At 36.5% G+C, this 13,649-nt stretch overlaps 1 protein-coding gene, 1 long non-coding RNA gene and 3 other non-coding genes across 8 annotated transcripts; 4 read left to right on the plus strand and 1 right to left on the minus strand.

Moving 5' to 3' along the window:
- The first annotated feature begins 212 nt into the window (after window positions 1-212).
- LOC131785013 (uncharacterized) lies at window positions 213-6,588 on the plus strand. Of its 4 annotated transcripts, none has more exons than XR_009340246.2 (11): window positions 213-478; window positions 1,007-1,036; window positions 1,971-2,012; window positions 2,537-2,686; window positions 3,026-3,076; window positions 3,631-3,697; window positions 3,978-4,019; window positions 4,684-4,739; window positions 5,400-5,442; window positions 6,059-6,147; window positions 6,477-6,588. It is a non-coding gene; the product is annotated as an uncharacterized lncRNA (long non-coding RNA). The 4 variants fall into 4 exon arrangements; XR_009340245.2 differs by having other exon boundaries at window positions 214-478; window positions 3,978-4,014; XR_010717154.1 differs by lacking the exon at window positions 5,400-5,442 and having other exon boundaries at window positions 214-478.
- Window positions 2,124-2,201, plus strand: LOC131785025 (small nucleolar RNA SNORD24). Its single transcript, XR_009340251.2, has one exon. It is a non-coding gene; the product is annotated as a small nucleolar RNA SNORD24 (small nucleolar RNA).
- Window positions 3,840-3,913, plus strand: LOC131785026 (small nucleolar RNA snR60/Z15/Z230/Z193/J17). Its single transcript, XR_009340252.2, has one exon. It is a non-coding gene; the product is annotated as a small nucleolar RNA snR60/Z15/Z230/Z193/J17 (small nucleolar RNA).
- On the plus strand, window positions 4,929-5,001 carry LOC131785024 (small nucleolar RNA SNORD24). The gene has a single exon (XR_009340250.1). It is a non-coding gene; the product is annotated as a small nucleolar RNA SNORD24 (small nucleolar RNA).
- Window positions 6,589-7,250: 662 nt separating the features above from the next.
- Window positions 7,251-11,772, minus strand: LOC131785019 (tumor necrosis factor receptor superfamily member 16-like). Its single transcript, XM_066164911.1, has 6 exons — window positions 11,666-11,772; window positions 11,483-11,542; window positions 9,956-10,766; window positions 9,355-9,435; window positions 8,838-8,921; window positions 7,251-8,417 (listed from the first exon to the last, which is right to left on the minus strand). The coding sequence occupies exons 1-6, from the start codon at window positions 11,738-11,740 to the stop codon at window positions 8,083-8,085; spliced, it is 1,446 nt and encodes a 481-aa protein (XP_066021008.1). The 5' UTR covers window positions 11,741-11,772; the 3' UTR covers window positions 7,251-8,082.
- Between the last annotated feature and the right edge of the window lie 1,877 nt (window positions 11,773-13,649).

A 13,649-nucleotide genomic window follows, 5' to 3' on the forward strand; every position in this document is an offset into this window, starting at 1 on the left:
TGCATGTTCATCAAATAGCTTTATTTTGTCTTACTTCAAACGAAACATGCGTGATTTTCAAATAAAATCAAATTTCTCGGGGCGAATGTGATAGAATTCTTTTTCAAGGAAGATAAGGAAATATTAACAGTAACATCATTTTTCTACGATGAATCTTCGGCTTTTTCCGGTAAAATTCGTTGTTCACCGGGACGATGATAAGTGATGTGTGGAAACGAGGTTTAACGTACAAAGCGCGGCCCACGAGGTTGTAAGGTACGACTTGAGGGTGAATGGCAACAAGTAGATGTAGTGAACTGCTTTAAAATATTGCTTACTTTTGTGCGTGATATCTGTTCAAGACCTCAACTGCTCGTTAGAAAAGCGCAGACTCATACTACGCGCTGTTTCGCCCCATTTTTAAATGGGGTGAAACTTAAAAGTCTCAAGGTCGTTTCCAAGATGGCGCTCCAGCTCCCCTATTGATAACCGACGCAAGGTACTATATATTGAAGTCGTTATAAGTTGATTGATGTCATTTTTGCTAAAGGTGTATAAACTTTTTTATTTGAACTGTCTTTTGTAGTTACCCAAATTGAAAAAAGTTTCAGTGTAGATTGTCCCGTTAATGAGCACATTAGACCAAGAGCACGTGGTATTACGATTGATTAAATGAAATGCAGAGTACGAAGTCGACCATTTCGTTTATCTTAAACAGCCGTTTTCAAAGGTAAATGAACTCTCTCAAGTATTGTTCGCCATAATCATGAAACTCTTTCCCAATGAGAACTAAGAACCAGATGGAAAGATCATTGAGATTGTGGTGAATAATCACGGCATCAAGCGAGAACAGTGAGTTGACTGTGTACCAGTGATGAACTTGTTAAATGGGAATCTCTCTTAGTGCGTCAGTGAAGAGAATCATGACTGTGTTAACTGAAGGTACACTTTTTCTGTCCTTCTAAAAACAGCCCCACTTTAGTTTTTTTACTCTTTGAAATTTCAAATACATCCTTTATCCCATTAGGTGAAAACTCCAGACAACCCTTCCTAAAAGGTAAGTTCTAATGCTTTGATTAAGTGAGCTATTTTTAGTAGCAAAGACAGTTAATTTGTGCATTACGTGTCATACTACTGTTGCAAGACTATGACATGGTGAAGCATATCAATTATGTGAGTTTCAGTTTTTGCAGACAATCTATCTCATGCAAACAGTCCTTGATATGCAAAAATCAGTTCCAGCAGTATAAAATTCAGCAAAATAACACACTCCAAAATTGAACCATCCCTAATCAAATGAAAAAATTGGGCATGTGAGTCAGGTGTCAGTAAGTGTTATTATATTTAGATTTGCTGAAAGTATCCTTATACTTCTATAAAGCTGGCTACTGTATGATTTGACAAGTCAGGAAGTTGGAGTATATTAGGATTCCTTCCCTCTTAATCTTCTGCTTGAAGAGAAAATGGAAAAAGAGTTCCTAGCAAAAATTTCAGTTATCTTGAACTTCAGTTACCTAGTATCTCAGATATCAGCGAAAATTCAATGTAGCAATACAAGTCCCCTAGGTCCTCTATTGCTTGGGGTGAAAGGGGGGGGGGGGGTTCTGAGGATTTTGGTTGTCAGAACAGAATTTACCTGATCCTCCCATAAGGTGCAGTACTCTGTTGGTGAGAACTGACCCCCTGGGTTGCCCTTGAGAGCCATATTATCCCTTCTCAAAATGTTTGTAGACCCCCACCCCCTTCACATCAGGGGATAAACAACAACTGGTCCCTAATCTGTTTTTCATGCTACTTAGTGATGAGAATACCCCAGTATCTGTTATGTGCACCTGATGAAATAACCTATGACACAGAAGGCTTTGAAATTGGAAGCTTTGTGATGTGTGATCGATAGGCCTGATGCATGATAACTTTGTTAAATATTTTTCATGGTTACAAAAGTGATTGAAAAAAAATTGTGCTGATTCGATCGTTTCTCTACTTTACAGAGAAAGGTCAAAGTGAATAACGGTTCAGAGAAAGGCAAACCGGTAAGAAGTTTTCAAATATTGGATTCAAATTAGTTTTTGGGGTGGAGTTAAAATTACCATTGTTGTGTTTTTCAAGTGTGTGTGATTCATTGGTATTGACAGTGTTTCTTGTGCCAGTGATGATTTCAATATTTGCTAGTTGATCATTGAGATGTGATGACAACTTTTTCCACCAAGATCGCTGAGGCACTTTTACACAGTCTGAAAGTGCAAGAGCTGACTTAACCTTTTTCAACCCTTCAACTCTCAGAAGTGATTAACATGGAACTTCTCCCTATAATATCCATACCTTAGGTAATGAGAATACTCAGACTTATCAGGTGGAAGTTTTCATCTTGATCTAACACTACATTCTCATTACTAATTTACAAGGAAATTTGTAGAAGCTAGAGGGGCGAATTAACAATTAGATCTTGGGAGCCAAAGGGTTAAGACTGCTCAGGTCACAGAGAATTTTATATTAAATTATTTCTGTTTAGGGCAGGTGTTCATACACTTATATTAAGTATGTTTCAATGTCCAAGGTCAGTGGTGCATTTCATGAGCCAATGCAGGATGTGTCCAACAAGATTTGAGGGTAGATTTTACTGGGTGTGCTGTCATCGTTGTTTTCATCGTCACATCATGTTAGAAAAGCTGCCCTGGATTCTTACTCTCAATTTTCCTTGAACAAAGTGAGTGTCATCAATTATCAGACTCAGTAGACTATTGATAGAAGTAGATACGTTAATTTTTGTCATTCAAGATTGCATATGCTCTACTACATGTAGATAATCAAGTATTCCCCTTCTCAGTATTTAAGAGAGCTCTGATTGATGACTGGTGTGTGATGACTGGTGTGTGATGACTGCATAGTTCAACTGAACATTTTTGTAATGAGGTTGACATTAGCTCTATCTGACACTGTGTCTGTGATAACAAGGGGTTAGAATCATGTAGTTAACATGCCTAACCCTGTTCTTGAATGTGGTACATGCACATCCTAATTAAATCTGCTATTCTTTTTGTTTCAGGGAGCTTTTGAATGGAGAAACTTGCAAAGCTTGGTGTGGTTTTCTTTTGGGGTAGGTGGTAATTTGATCCAAAAACATGCAAATTACATCTAAATGATATTTAATCTTTTAATCTCTTAAGAGTGATGGCTGCTAATTTCTCGTTTATATCAAATGCAAAGGTCGTGTAAATAAAGGAAATGATCACAACTTTAAGAAGCTCCTGATTGTCAGACAAATTCTCCTAGTCAGTACTATTAGAAATGTGTGGTGAACAGTGGGGAAAATATAACTACTAATGTTAGTGCGTAAAGGGTTAAATCTCTGTAAATAAGGCTCTCTGTTTTCAACAAAGTGATTTAGTTATTTGTGATCTTAGATTTTCTCTTAACTTGCTCCTGTAAGAGGCTGGCCTTCTTCATATTCAAAGAAGTCTACAAGTTTTTGCCTTACCTAATGTGGGTTGTGATGAGTTCATAGTTCAGCCGATTGCTGATGATGATAATTTTCCCCCCTATATGAAACCGCCCCTAAGGTCTGATTGAAAAAACTTCCAAGTTTCTTTCTGGTGTCTAACAAACAACTGCGTGTCTCATTCTAATTGAAGCTAATTGTTTTTATTTCAGGGAGTGAATGGCATAAGAAATTTGCACAGCTTTTATTTTTGTGGTTCCTATTTGTGTTTGTAATGAGGTGAGGTAAAGTCAAATTATAAAATGATAATACAGTTGCCTTTGCTACAAGTCATCAGTGATCATAGATTTTCTTGACTTGCTCCTCTGAGAGGCTGGCCTTGAATGTTATTAAGGAAGTTTTCAAGCTGTTGCATTACTTGGTGTGGTTCATGATGAGTTCATAGTTCAGCTGATTGATGGTGACGATAAACTTCGCCCCTATCTGAAACCACCAAAAAGGTTTAACTGAAAAAGTTGAAATTCCTTTTCTTTGTCTAACGATTGGGTACTTATCTTAGGTACACTGCCAAGACCTAACCAAGCAAGATTTTTGAGGTGAGGTAAGCATGATCAACATGTGATGACAACTTGTATTGTTGAGTCTGGTGCAAGTGATGACCTCCAGAATAGGGACATAATAAAGTCACTCTGTGACTTGATTAGAAAATCTGGTTTTGCCTGATGCACCTCTTGTATTTGGTATCCTGTTTTCAAATTGTTTGGTACATGTCATGATCTTTAACCCTACAACCCCTGAGAATGACTGGATTTTAACTTCTCCTTACAGCATCATCTTGGAATCCAACATAAACCCTTTATACCCTAACATCAATATTCATATTCTCCATACTGTTATCTGTACATTTACCAAGGTGCTGACAAGGAGGATTTGTCTAACAATCAAGAGTTTCTGTAGTTGGTGATCATTTCCTCTCTTCTCTTAACACTGATGTGTGATTCAGTAGTGATATTGTAAGGAGAAATTAGATGCTAGTCACTCCTAGGGGTTAAAGGGTTAAGATCCCAAGAATAAAGGAAACGATAGGCAGCTAAAGGAGCTCTTGATTGTCAAACAAATTCTCCTAATCAGCACCTCAGGAAATGTTGGGAAAACAGTAAAGGGTTAAACTTAAAAACTCCTCTCTGTGGTTTTAATTGTACACAAGGTTTTTTCATTTGTATTTTTTTAACCACTTGTTCTTCCTTTTTGTCCTGGATGTTTAGAATACCAGTGGTTTAAAGCAGGCAGGTTAAAGATCAGAAGTTGAGCCACTGTCGTGGTAAGTGAAATTTTATTGCTAATTGATTCCCCTTTTCATTCCTGGTATATCTGAAAATTTTCATCAATTAATTATTGAGTGCTTTGATTTTTTGAAAAAAAATTGATGGCAGTGATTCTACTGGTCCTGTGATTTAATTGAAATTTTTAACAAGATGTATTTATTTTGATGTTTGTCAATCATGGATGTGGCCAATGATGCATAAAGTATTTGCTACTCTTGAATATAGCTGATGATAAATATCACCAAAATTTCTGAGGCCACTTTGTGGAGACTGTTTCAGGGATGTTCTATAAGGCACAAAGGTTAAAATGCACCAATTACTGTAGTTGAAACTTTGACAACAACAGATTAGAGTTCTTGGGGTTCAATGATAGATCCTTCTCTGGTTACAATCTTGCAAATTGGTATGTTTGAATATTATAAGAGATCAAACATGATATGTTTGTGATGTGGGAAGTCAATGATCAACTAAGGCATGCTACAGATATGCAGGATGGCAAAGTGGTTGATTGCTGAACTAGCATTTTGGTGACCCAGAGAAGCCTTAATGGAGAATTGGTCAATCATGATTACTTGTTGATTTTTAATTCTATTTCCATGTGATAGCGAGGTATTTTCTCATTATGTCTCATCAAATAACTGACGTTGTACATGTAGGTTGTGATTTGGGATCAAGTGTTATGCTCCTTTAGTTTACAAGGTAATTACAGGGCGTGAAATTGCGCCTAATACAGGCGCCAATGCGACTAAATTTTTTACTTTGGCAACCAAATCCTGAAAATTGCCAAATTGGCGAGTAGAATGTTTCATCATAACCGTACTTAGAGATATAGTAAATTAAAAAGATTTGCAAAGATAAATCCGTGGCAAACTTCCTCGTTAAGTTTGTTTCCAAAACACAGCACATGCATCTCAATTGATAACTAGATTTAGGATGGATTTAGGCGAGCTTAAATGTTGCATATCATCCATTCTATTGTCCACTTTGTAGTATGTTAAAGATCTTTTCCCTAACTTAATTCCTAGAACGATGACAGTGTAAAAAAAGGGTTTGTTTGTCTTTGAAAATGGCAACCAACTTTTTTTGAATTGGCTACCACTTTGAATAATTTAGGAGCCTAATGGCTATCAGAAAAAAAAATCAATTTCACGCCCTGAATTATTGTGTTTGCATTGTGTTTGCATATCCTGAAGACTAAAAGTTTGTGGAAAACCAGAGCAGTTGCCTCTCTTTGAGTTCAAGTTCTATTGTAAAGGGGGCTTTAGTCATAAAGAAAAATAAAAGGAAAATAAAAGTTGTATTCATATTTTTCTAGGTCCATCATACTTGATTCATAAACTTGATTCTGCCATGGAAATCATGGGAACAGATGGACAATAATTTTCTCAGAATACATTTAGCAAGGTGAGAAATATATTGAGTAAATAATCATTTTTGCAGTATTTTCAGCCAAGTCCTGATTGTTTACAATGGAAAACAGCGAAAAAATGTCATGGAAAAGGTTGTGGATCATGATGGTATTATCCTTAGTTTGGAAGATAATGCTCAGTGTTCAAACCCCCAGTTGAAAGCCAGTGACGACTTAATATATTCAGTCATAATCCACTGATATTTACTTCTGAAGACTACATTAATACTGAGGCTATCTTTTATTAAAATCACACTTCCTAACTCTGTTAACTTTGCCAAAATGGGATTCACTGCACTTGTGATCTTTTTATCTTCTTTCCCAGGTTGTCTTTGAACAAGAGCTGTGTAACTGGAATGTCTTGCAACCAAGACTGGACCTGATTTCTTCTCTGTATACTGATTAATTCACAGTGATAATAAAATTTCCAAACAGTATTTTTGTAGTTCACTTGCTTGTGTACCATTGACAGTAATATATAGTCCTACCTGTATAACAGCTGTTCTGACTTGCCAATGTCCCAACTTTCACATCTGTTATCAAAAGATGCAGAAAGCAAGAGGTTCCCACTTACTTGGGTCAGTGGATATACAGCCCGTGCAGGCACTGATTCCAGAACCTGAATTTATTTTTTTTTCTTTGGTATCAACATTTACCACTTGACATTGTAAGCAGAATAAAGATGTACTTACCATGCCTTTTATACCACAGATATAAAAATAATCTACTGTTTTAAAATAGTTTATTGTAAATATTTACACGTACTTAATAGCATAAATAATGTTGCATCAAGAAAAATACATCTACTTTCATAAAAAAGATATCACTTAGAGTTACATTTCATTTTGTAATAATTTATCACCAGATACAGCATCACCATTTATAACAGGAAAAAAAATTTTGATCATGACACTTGACACACAAAAGCTATAAATGGAAACATTTTAACACTACAAAGAACCATCAAAGTCTGATCAAAGATTCTTTACCAAAAGCCCTTGAAATATTCAAAATTGAAATGTTGGCTTTTGGGTTGTTGTTAAATAGTATTACCTAGTAAATAAAGTCCTAATTATAAATATTCAGTCACAACCTACTCCCTGAAAATATTTACAAGGAACATGACCCACTCATTGTTGTGGTGATTAATAACAATTATGTGTATGTAACTGTTTCTTCTTACTGATGTCCTTGTTTTCACAAAGCTCCTCTTCAAAAAATTTAATGGCACATCCTAGGTTTTTAAATGGTTTTGAACCATTATTGTGTATGCTCGGTGACCAATATTTCCTTTGTGGTATATTTTGGTTTTGAACCATTTTAGTATATGCGCTGTGACCAACTTCCTTTCTGGAATTTTATGGTTCTTTCCTTTCTGCTTTGTTTAGCCATTTGTATCTTTTTTGTTTGTTTGTTTGTTTGTTTTTCCTCTTTTTTGGGGTTATTATCATTATTATTATTATTATTATTATTATTATTAACTTAAAAACGGGTATACAGAAGATGCTGATAGGAGAGGATTAATGTCAAGAATGTCATTAAAAGATTAAGAGAAAGCCAGCATAATATCATGCAGGGCAAAGTTTGCTGTGTAAAACATGGCATTGCCATTTGCAAGTCTGAATATGACTCTTTGAATAAGAAACTGGGAAGGAAATAATTTTTTAAAGTTACCTGCAATTTAACTTTGTGTTTTTAAAGTGGCTTTCAGCATACTTTATAAGAAAAATTGTCCCTTCATTTTCCCTGGCTTACAACATATTGAGATTCTAGAAGCCTTCAGTCTATATATAGTTCCATGTTCTATGTGCCCTGTTTTGTGCAGAGGTTAATGGGAATTTTTTTTTGGAGGGGGGCTCTCTGTAGACCCAACAGCCGCAGGTTACAGCCAGTTACTTATTTCTTGTTTCAAGTGTGCTAAATAATTTCCCTCATTGTATAGTACATAACTCCCATGGCCAGTTGCAAATATTGGTGGCCACATCATACCTTTTGCAAGAAACAAGAGCTTCTACAAAGCTTCTTATTGAGGGTACTATTGGAAAGGTGCTCAATTTATCAATAAGACTAACTGTAGGACTTCTTCCTGCTTTGTAGTCAGTTTCTATCAAGTCCAAATCTTCTTCTGGAACATTCAAGATTTGCCCAACAGAGCGCCAATTTTTCTTTGTCTGTTTCTCCAGTGGATCCAGCATCCTTTGCACATAGTGCAAGAGTATTTGATTTTGATGGTTATGCAGCTGTGGCATTTCGGAAACTTTGCAATCTAAGAGTTCAATGGATAAAAGTATTAATAAAGTAACGATACTGGGGTTAGAGTTGTAACATGAAATATGCTTTTTGTAGTACTATTGGTGGAAAAAGACATGCTTTAATTGTTAAGGATTCCCAAGGTTTAAAAATTGCTTTATTTTTAAGAGAGCAATGTTTGGCAGTGGACGGAAACTTAGCCTCTGTGGTCCAGGTACAACAGACTAATTCAGGGATGAGTTTACTTCCATTTTAACACCCATTATGGGGCTACAATTGTGCAATTTATTGCACCAAGCTAAGAAGAGGGTACATGTAAGAGATGAAATGCAACATCTGAGTGACTAATGGCACACTCATTTCATGATCGTAATTGCATAACAAGAATAAACAAGTAATCAACTTGGTCTACCAAATGGCAGGATGTATGCCTCACCTGCTGGAATCAGATCAGTTTTTGGCTGGTCTTGTCTAAGCTCACTAGTGAGAGGCTCCTCATGGTCACCATCTGCTAGCACATCTAAGAGAAAAAAATTAAGAAGCACTTCGGTTATCCTAGAAAGCAACTTGCTGATTACCATACAATTGGGAAAGCCTTAACCCTCCAAATCCCTGAATTAATTAACATGCAACTTCTTCCTGTAATATCCATACATTATCCCGCAAATAGTCTATGAGAATAATCAAATTTATCACGTAGAGGTTATCTTGATCCCACCCCAAATTCTTGTAACAAAACTAAAGGGAAATGTGTGACAGCTAGTGAGGAGAATGAAGAGTTAGAACCGGAGAGTTAAAGGGTGAACTCTTTGATTGCCAAGATCTGATTGTTAATTCTCCCCTCTTGAAGAAAAGTCTGCTCAAGAGATGTATATCTTGAAGTAGATTCATTTTTGTCCAAAAGCTTGTCAGTAGAATGTGTGATGCATAAATATTATGTTAGTTGTCACTACCTTCTATGGTTTCTGTTGAGTCATCTCTATCCTTGGCACCTTGCATACCTTTCAGGGGTATAGACTCATTGGAATTTGTAACTGCAACATAGCATTGCTGTGTTATTGTATGCAACAATGAAAGTTACTATTAAGTGTCTATTAATCAACAAAGTACACCTTGATGAAGCCAAAAATAAATTAACGAACATTAATTGTAGTCAAACCATGGACCCAGCCAAAAACGTTTACCAGATAAAAAAAAATGAATTAAAAAAATAAACTAACACAAACACTGAAAAAAGTTATAGGGAGGAGGCAGACTAATGTGCTTGAGCATCAAGATTTGAGTTTACTAGGGAAAGAGATGGTTGTGGGCCCTCAGATCAACTTTAAAATGAAATAATTTTATTACCCTGAGGACAATTGACATATGATGGTCATAGTATAATTGCTACTTGCTTAGTTTCAATTTGTGTACATCCGTGTGAAACTCCACTTAAACGTGATTATGGTACAAATTTATTAAATTACTCAATTTTCTCAAAGGGTCTACAAATTCCGAACTGTTACAAAATATACTCGGGAAATTAAAGAAAGAAAAATTATAACTCTTTCTTACCGTCTGAATGTGAGCGTTTCCAGCAATAGTAAATGATTGCACCCAAAATTAAAACTGGAGTGGCAGCCCCAATAGCTATCATGATTTTAGATGCATATGTCAGTGTTTGCCCTTCTTCTTTTGTTGACCTCTTGTCTGTAAATGTTTTTGTTGTTGCTGGAAGAAAATTATTTTTTTCAGATTTGAATACAGGTTTCGTGATGTCTTTACTTGACACCCTGTCGGTTAAATTCAAGTCAGAATCAAAGGCAGGGAGAGCAGCACTAGGAGTAGGTGTGGTTACGTCAGGAGTAGTTGACGTAGCATTTTCTGCAGTCTCCCTTATTTTCTTACAGAGTCTATTCTCATGGGACTCAAGGCACTGCCAGTCCCTGCTCATTCCAATGTCTTTACAGCTTTTCAGCCTGGAAGACTCAGGGACATCGGAGCAGCAAAAATAGCATTCCTGGCAGAAACCATTGTCGTCCAAAAAATGTCTTTCAGGGCACTTGTTTCCACATTTGCGGTTTTGATAAGGGGTACACTGCTGGATAATGTTCCTTAATCCACAGTCATGACAGGGTCTGCAGCTTTCAATGCTGTGTGTGTCAGAGAAGGTCGCATTCTCTCTGCAAGGTTCACACTTGATGACGGTGTAGTTAGGTATCTTTGAACCGCATAATGGTGTGAGTCCTGTTCCCTCTGGGCACTTGGAACATGCTTTGCACTCCACTTGAGCATCGGGAAAGTATCGTAAGAAATTTCGCGACAGGGAACATCTTGCCGGCCTTCCAGACGCAAATCGTGACCACAATAATAAGAACAGGATCAGCTAAGATAAAAATATCAGTATTTATTAATTGCAGTAATCGAGAACTTGCACAAATTAGTAAAATTATGTTCGAAAATAGGAAAAGAGGAAACGTACGCTATAAATGTTGGTTAAAGCTAAATTACGCATTTATTCACGACATAACTTCAAGAGTAGTATTTTTAAACTACAATAAACATTCGCAACAACCAAATAACTTATTCAATATTTACAGCGGAGATAACGGAGCAGTGAACAACTCCGCAACACAGCAATGGGAAATTATTTCCATATTTATTAACTTGTTTGATTGCTTTTAGTCTGTGCCGCTTGTTTTCGAGAATTCTGCTGAAAATTCTAGTCGAAGGCCAGCTTTCTGCATAATTCTCGTTACACAACATGCCCAATTATCTTCAAAATTATGCGGCATAATTTACCCCTGCCTCACCAACAAGTAACATTCTCTTAACATTCACAAAACCAAACAAGTTATTCAATTTTTCAGAGGAGATAATCGAACAGTGAGCAACTTCGCAACACAGCAGTGAGAAATTATTTCCATATTTGTTAACTTGTTTGATTGTTTTGAGTCTATGTCGGTGGCTCTGAGAATTCTGCTGATAGGGCAGTTCTCTGCTGGCATAACTTTCGCTATGCAAAATGCCTTATTATCGTCAAAACTGTGCAGAATAATTAACCCATGCCTTACCAACAAGTACCTGCAAACATTCCCTCACCTTAATAGCGCCTTTCATGCCGTGCTTGTCTTCATAAGTGAGTTTGTGTCGTTTGTTAGCCTGTGTCAAGAAATACACATACAAACTTAATTGAGTCTTGCCGAAAGTATAACAGAACATAGTTAAACAACTGTAGATAAAGCAGGTGTTAATGTAAGGGTTAAATCACTTTTGCTCTCTTACCGTTTTGTACTTCAATTTTGTACTCTCGATGCTGAAAATTAGGGAGTTTTCGATCTCGAATGCATAAATTCCCATCGATGTACAAAGAACGCTTTTGTTTAGCTGTAATAAACAGTCCTAATGAAATACCAGAACTAATGTAGGCTTACGTAAGACGAGAAAGTTTGTTCTAAATTGATTACGTATTAATCTGTAGTGTATTGCGTTACCTAAGCGTTACTATAGTCACGCTATATCCTGTAAGACACGATCGGTACATGATTGTAAAAGTACATTCCTATGTAAAAGTAGTATTACTGATTCCTAGTACTGTATTGTGAATATAGCTTGTTGATTCTTTAATAAAATTCAGTTGAGCAATAGCAATGAAAGAAGTAACTTGACTGAGTCTAGACGACACAACATTAATCCATGGACAAAGAGCTTCCCTGTAACACTGCCATCAGAGGTGGACATGCAGATAAAACTTCTTCAATGGGCTCGCTTCGAACTAACCTTGAAGCTCAATATGGATGAAACTTATTGTGAAATAGCCGACTATTTGTAGTGGGCGTTGAGTCACCGACTCAGGGGAAAGAACGATTTATGGAGTGCATGCATGACTGGGTTACGTATATGAGGGGTTTCCCCGTCCCTTTAGCGCTAGCTGCTACGTGCTTACGGTAAAACTTCATGCGAGTTGCGGTCAACCTCCTACGTAGTCTATTCTTTGGGAGTGTAAAGGTCGCATGGGTTAAAAAAGAAAAGAAAATCGTGCGTACGAAATGAATAATTCACACAGTTGTTATTGCGGCCTTTTTTGAAAGATGTCGAACGGTTCTGGTCATTTTATGGAGCTTGAGGCTCGCAATCCAAAATAGTTAAGATACGGCGGCTATTGCAATCTCCAAGCTTTTCTTCATCTGTAAGCCATAATAACGGAAGGGTGATTATGCAAATCGATAGAACAAGTACATTTTTTCCGCCTTCCAAACGTATTTGCTGAAGATTCTCTTTTCTTGTCCTGATCCCTCCTACGCGCCCTTGATGAAGGAATATTTCGCACGTGCCAACTGAGAGTTTAACCAACCTTTCAAACACCATCTGCCGAGGTTTTGTATTAAAAGTGAATGGTGATGTTCGATAGTTTGAAAAATCCAGGAAGAACAATTCATTATATGGCAAGGCAATCATGAGATAAATCAGAATGTTCTGATTCGTTCTTTCATACTTAGTGGGTATTTTGCCTTACGGTCATAAGTTGTGTATCTTTGTTGGCGAAAGCCGGCAAGTTAAAAATAATTAAATTTGGTCCGAGTAACAAATATAATGATAACAATAATAGTACACTTTATTTAAAGAGGATGAAATTGAATAGTAAAAATGACCAATATAATTGTGGCCCTCTATTTAAACGACGGCCTCTATTTGGAGCGAAAATATGTACCAATTTTTGGCCACATTGTTTGTTCCAAGATGCGAACAGTTCTCCTAGAGCGAAGGTCGAGGAAAACTGTGAAATTTGAGGAACAGATGATGTCCAAGAACAAATCTGCGAGGATACGTTCGTGCAAAATAAAGTCTTTGAACAGAAATAAGATACTACGTGTATGAAGTGTACGTAAAAATTAAGACCTAATGAAAAATTGAATGTTGAACTATAAAATATCTCTCTGATATCTTAATATCAAGCTAAAAAATTTTTTAAAATTATGACGAAAATAGAATGCTAGGTATGCAAGATGTACTTTTATGATAAATTGAATATCAAACCATAAAATGTCTCTGATGTCTGAAGATCAAACTATAAAAATCTGTCCAAAATTATAACGAAGATAGGATACTAGGTTAGATTAATTAGAAAGCTAAACATTAGAAGCCTAATTATCAGAGTTGGAAATTACTCATGAACAACTGTGCTCACTCGTAAAGCTATCGAGCCGAACACGTGACGAAAAATTCCATATCTAAGGGCGCCATGTATTATTCTCTAGAAAGGCAATTA

Source organism: Pocillopora verrucosa, chromosome 4 (genome assembly GCF_036669915.1).
Source record: "Pocillopora verrucosa isolate sample1 chromosome 4, ASM3666991v2, whole genome shotgun sequence".
Taxonomy (NCBI): domain Eukaryota; kingdom Metazoa; phylum Cnidaria; class Anthozoa; order Scleractinia; family Pocilloporidae; genus Pocillopora; species Pocillopora verrucosa.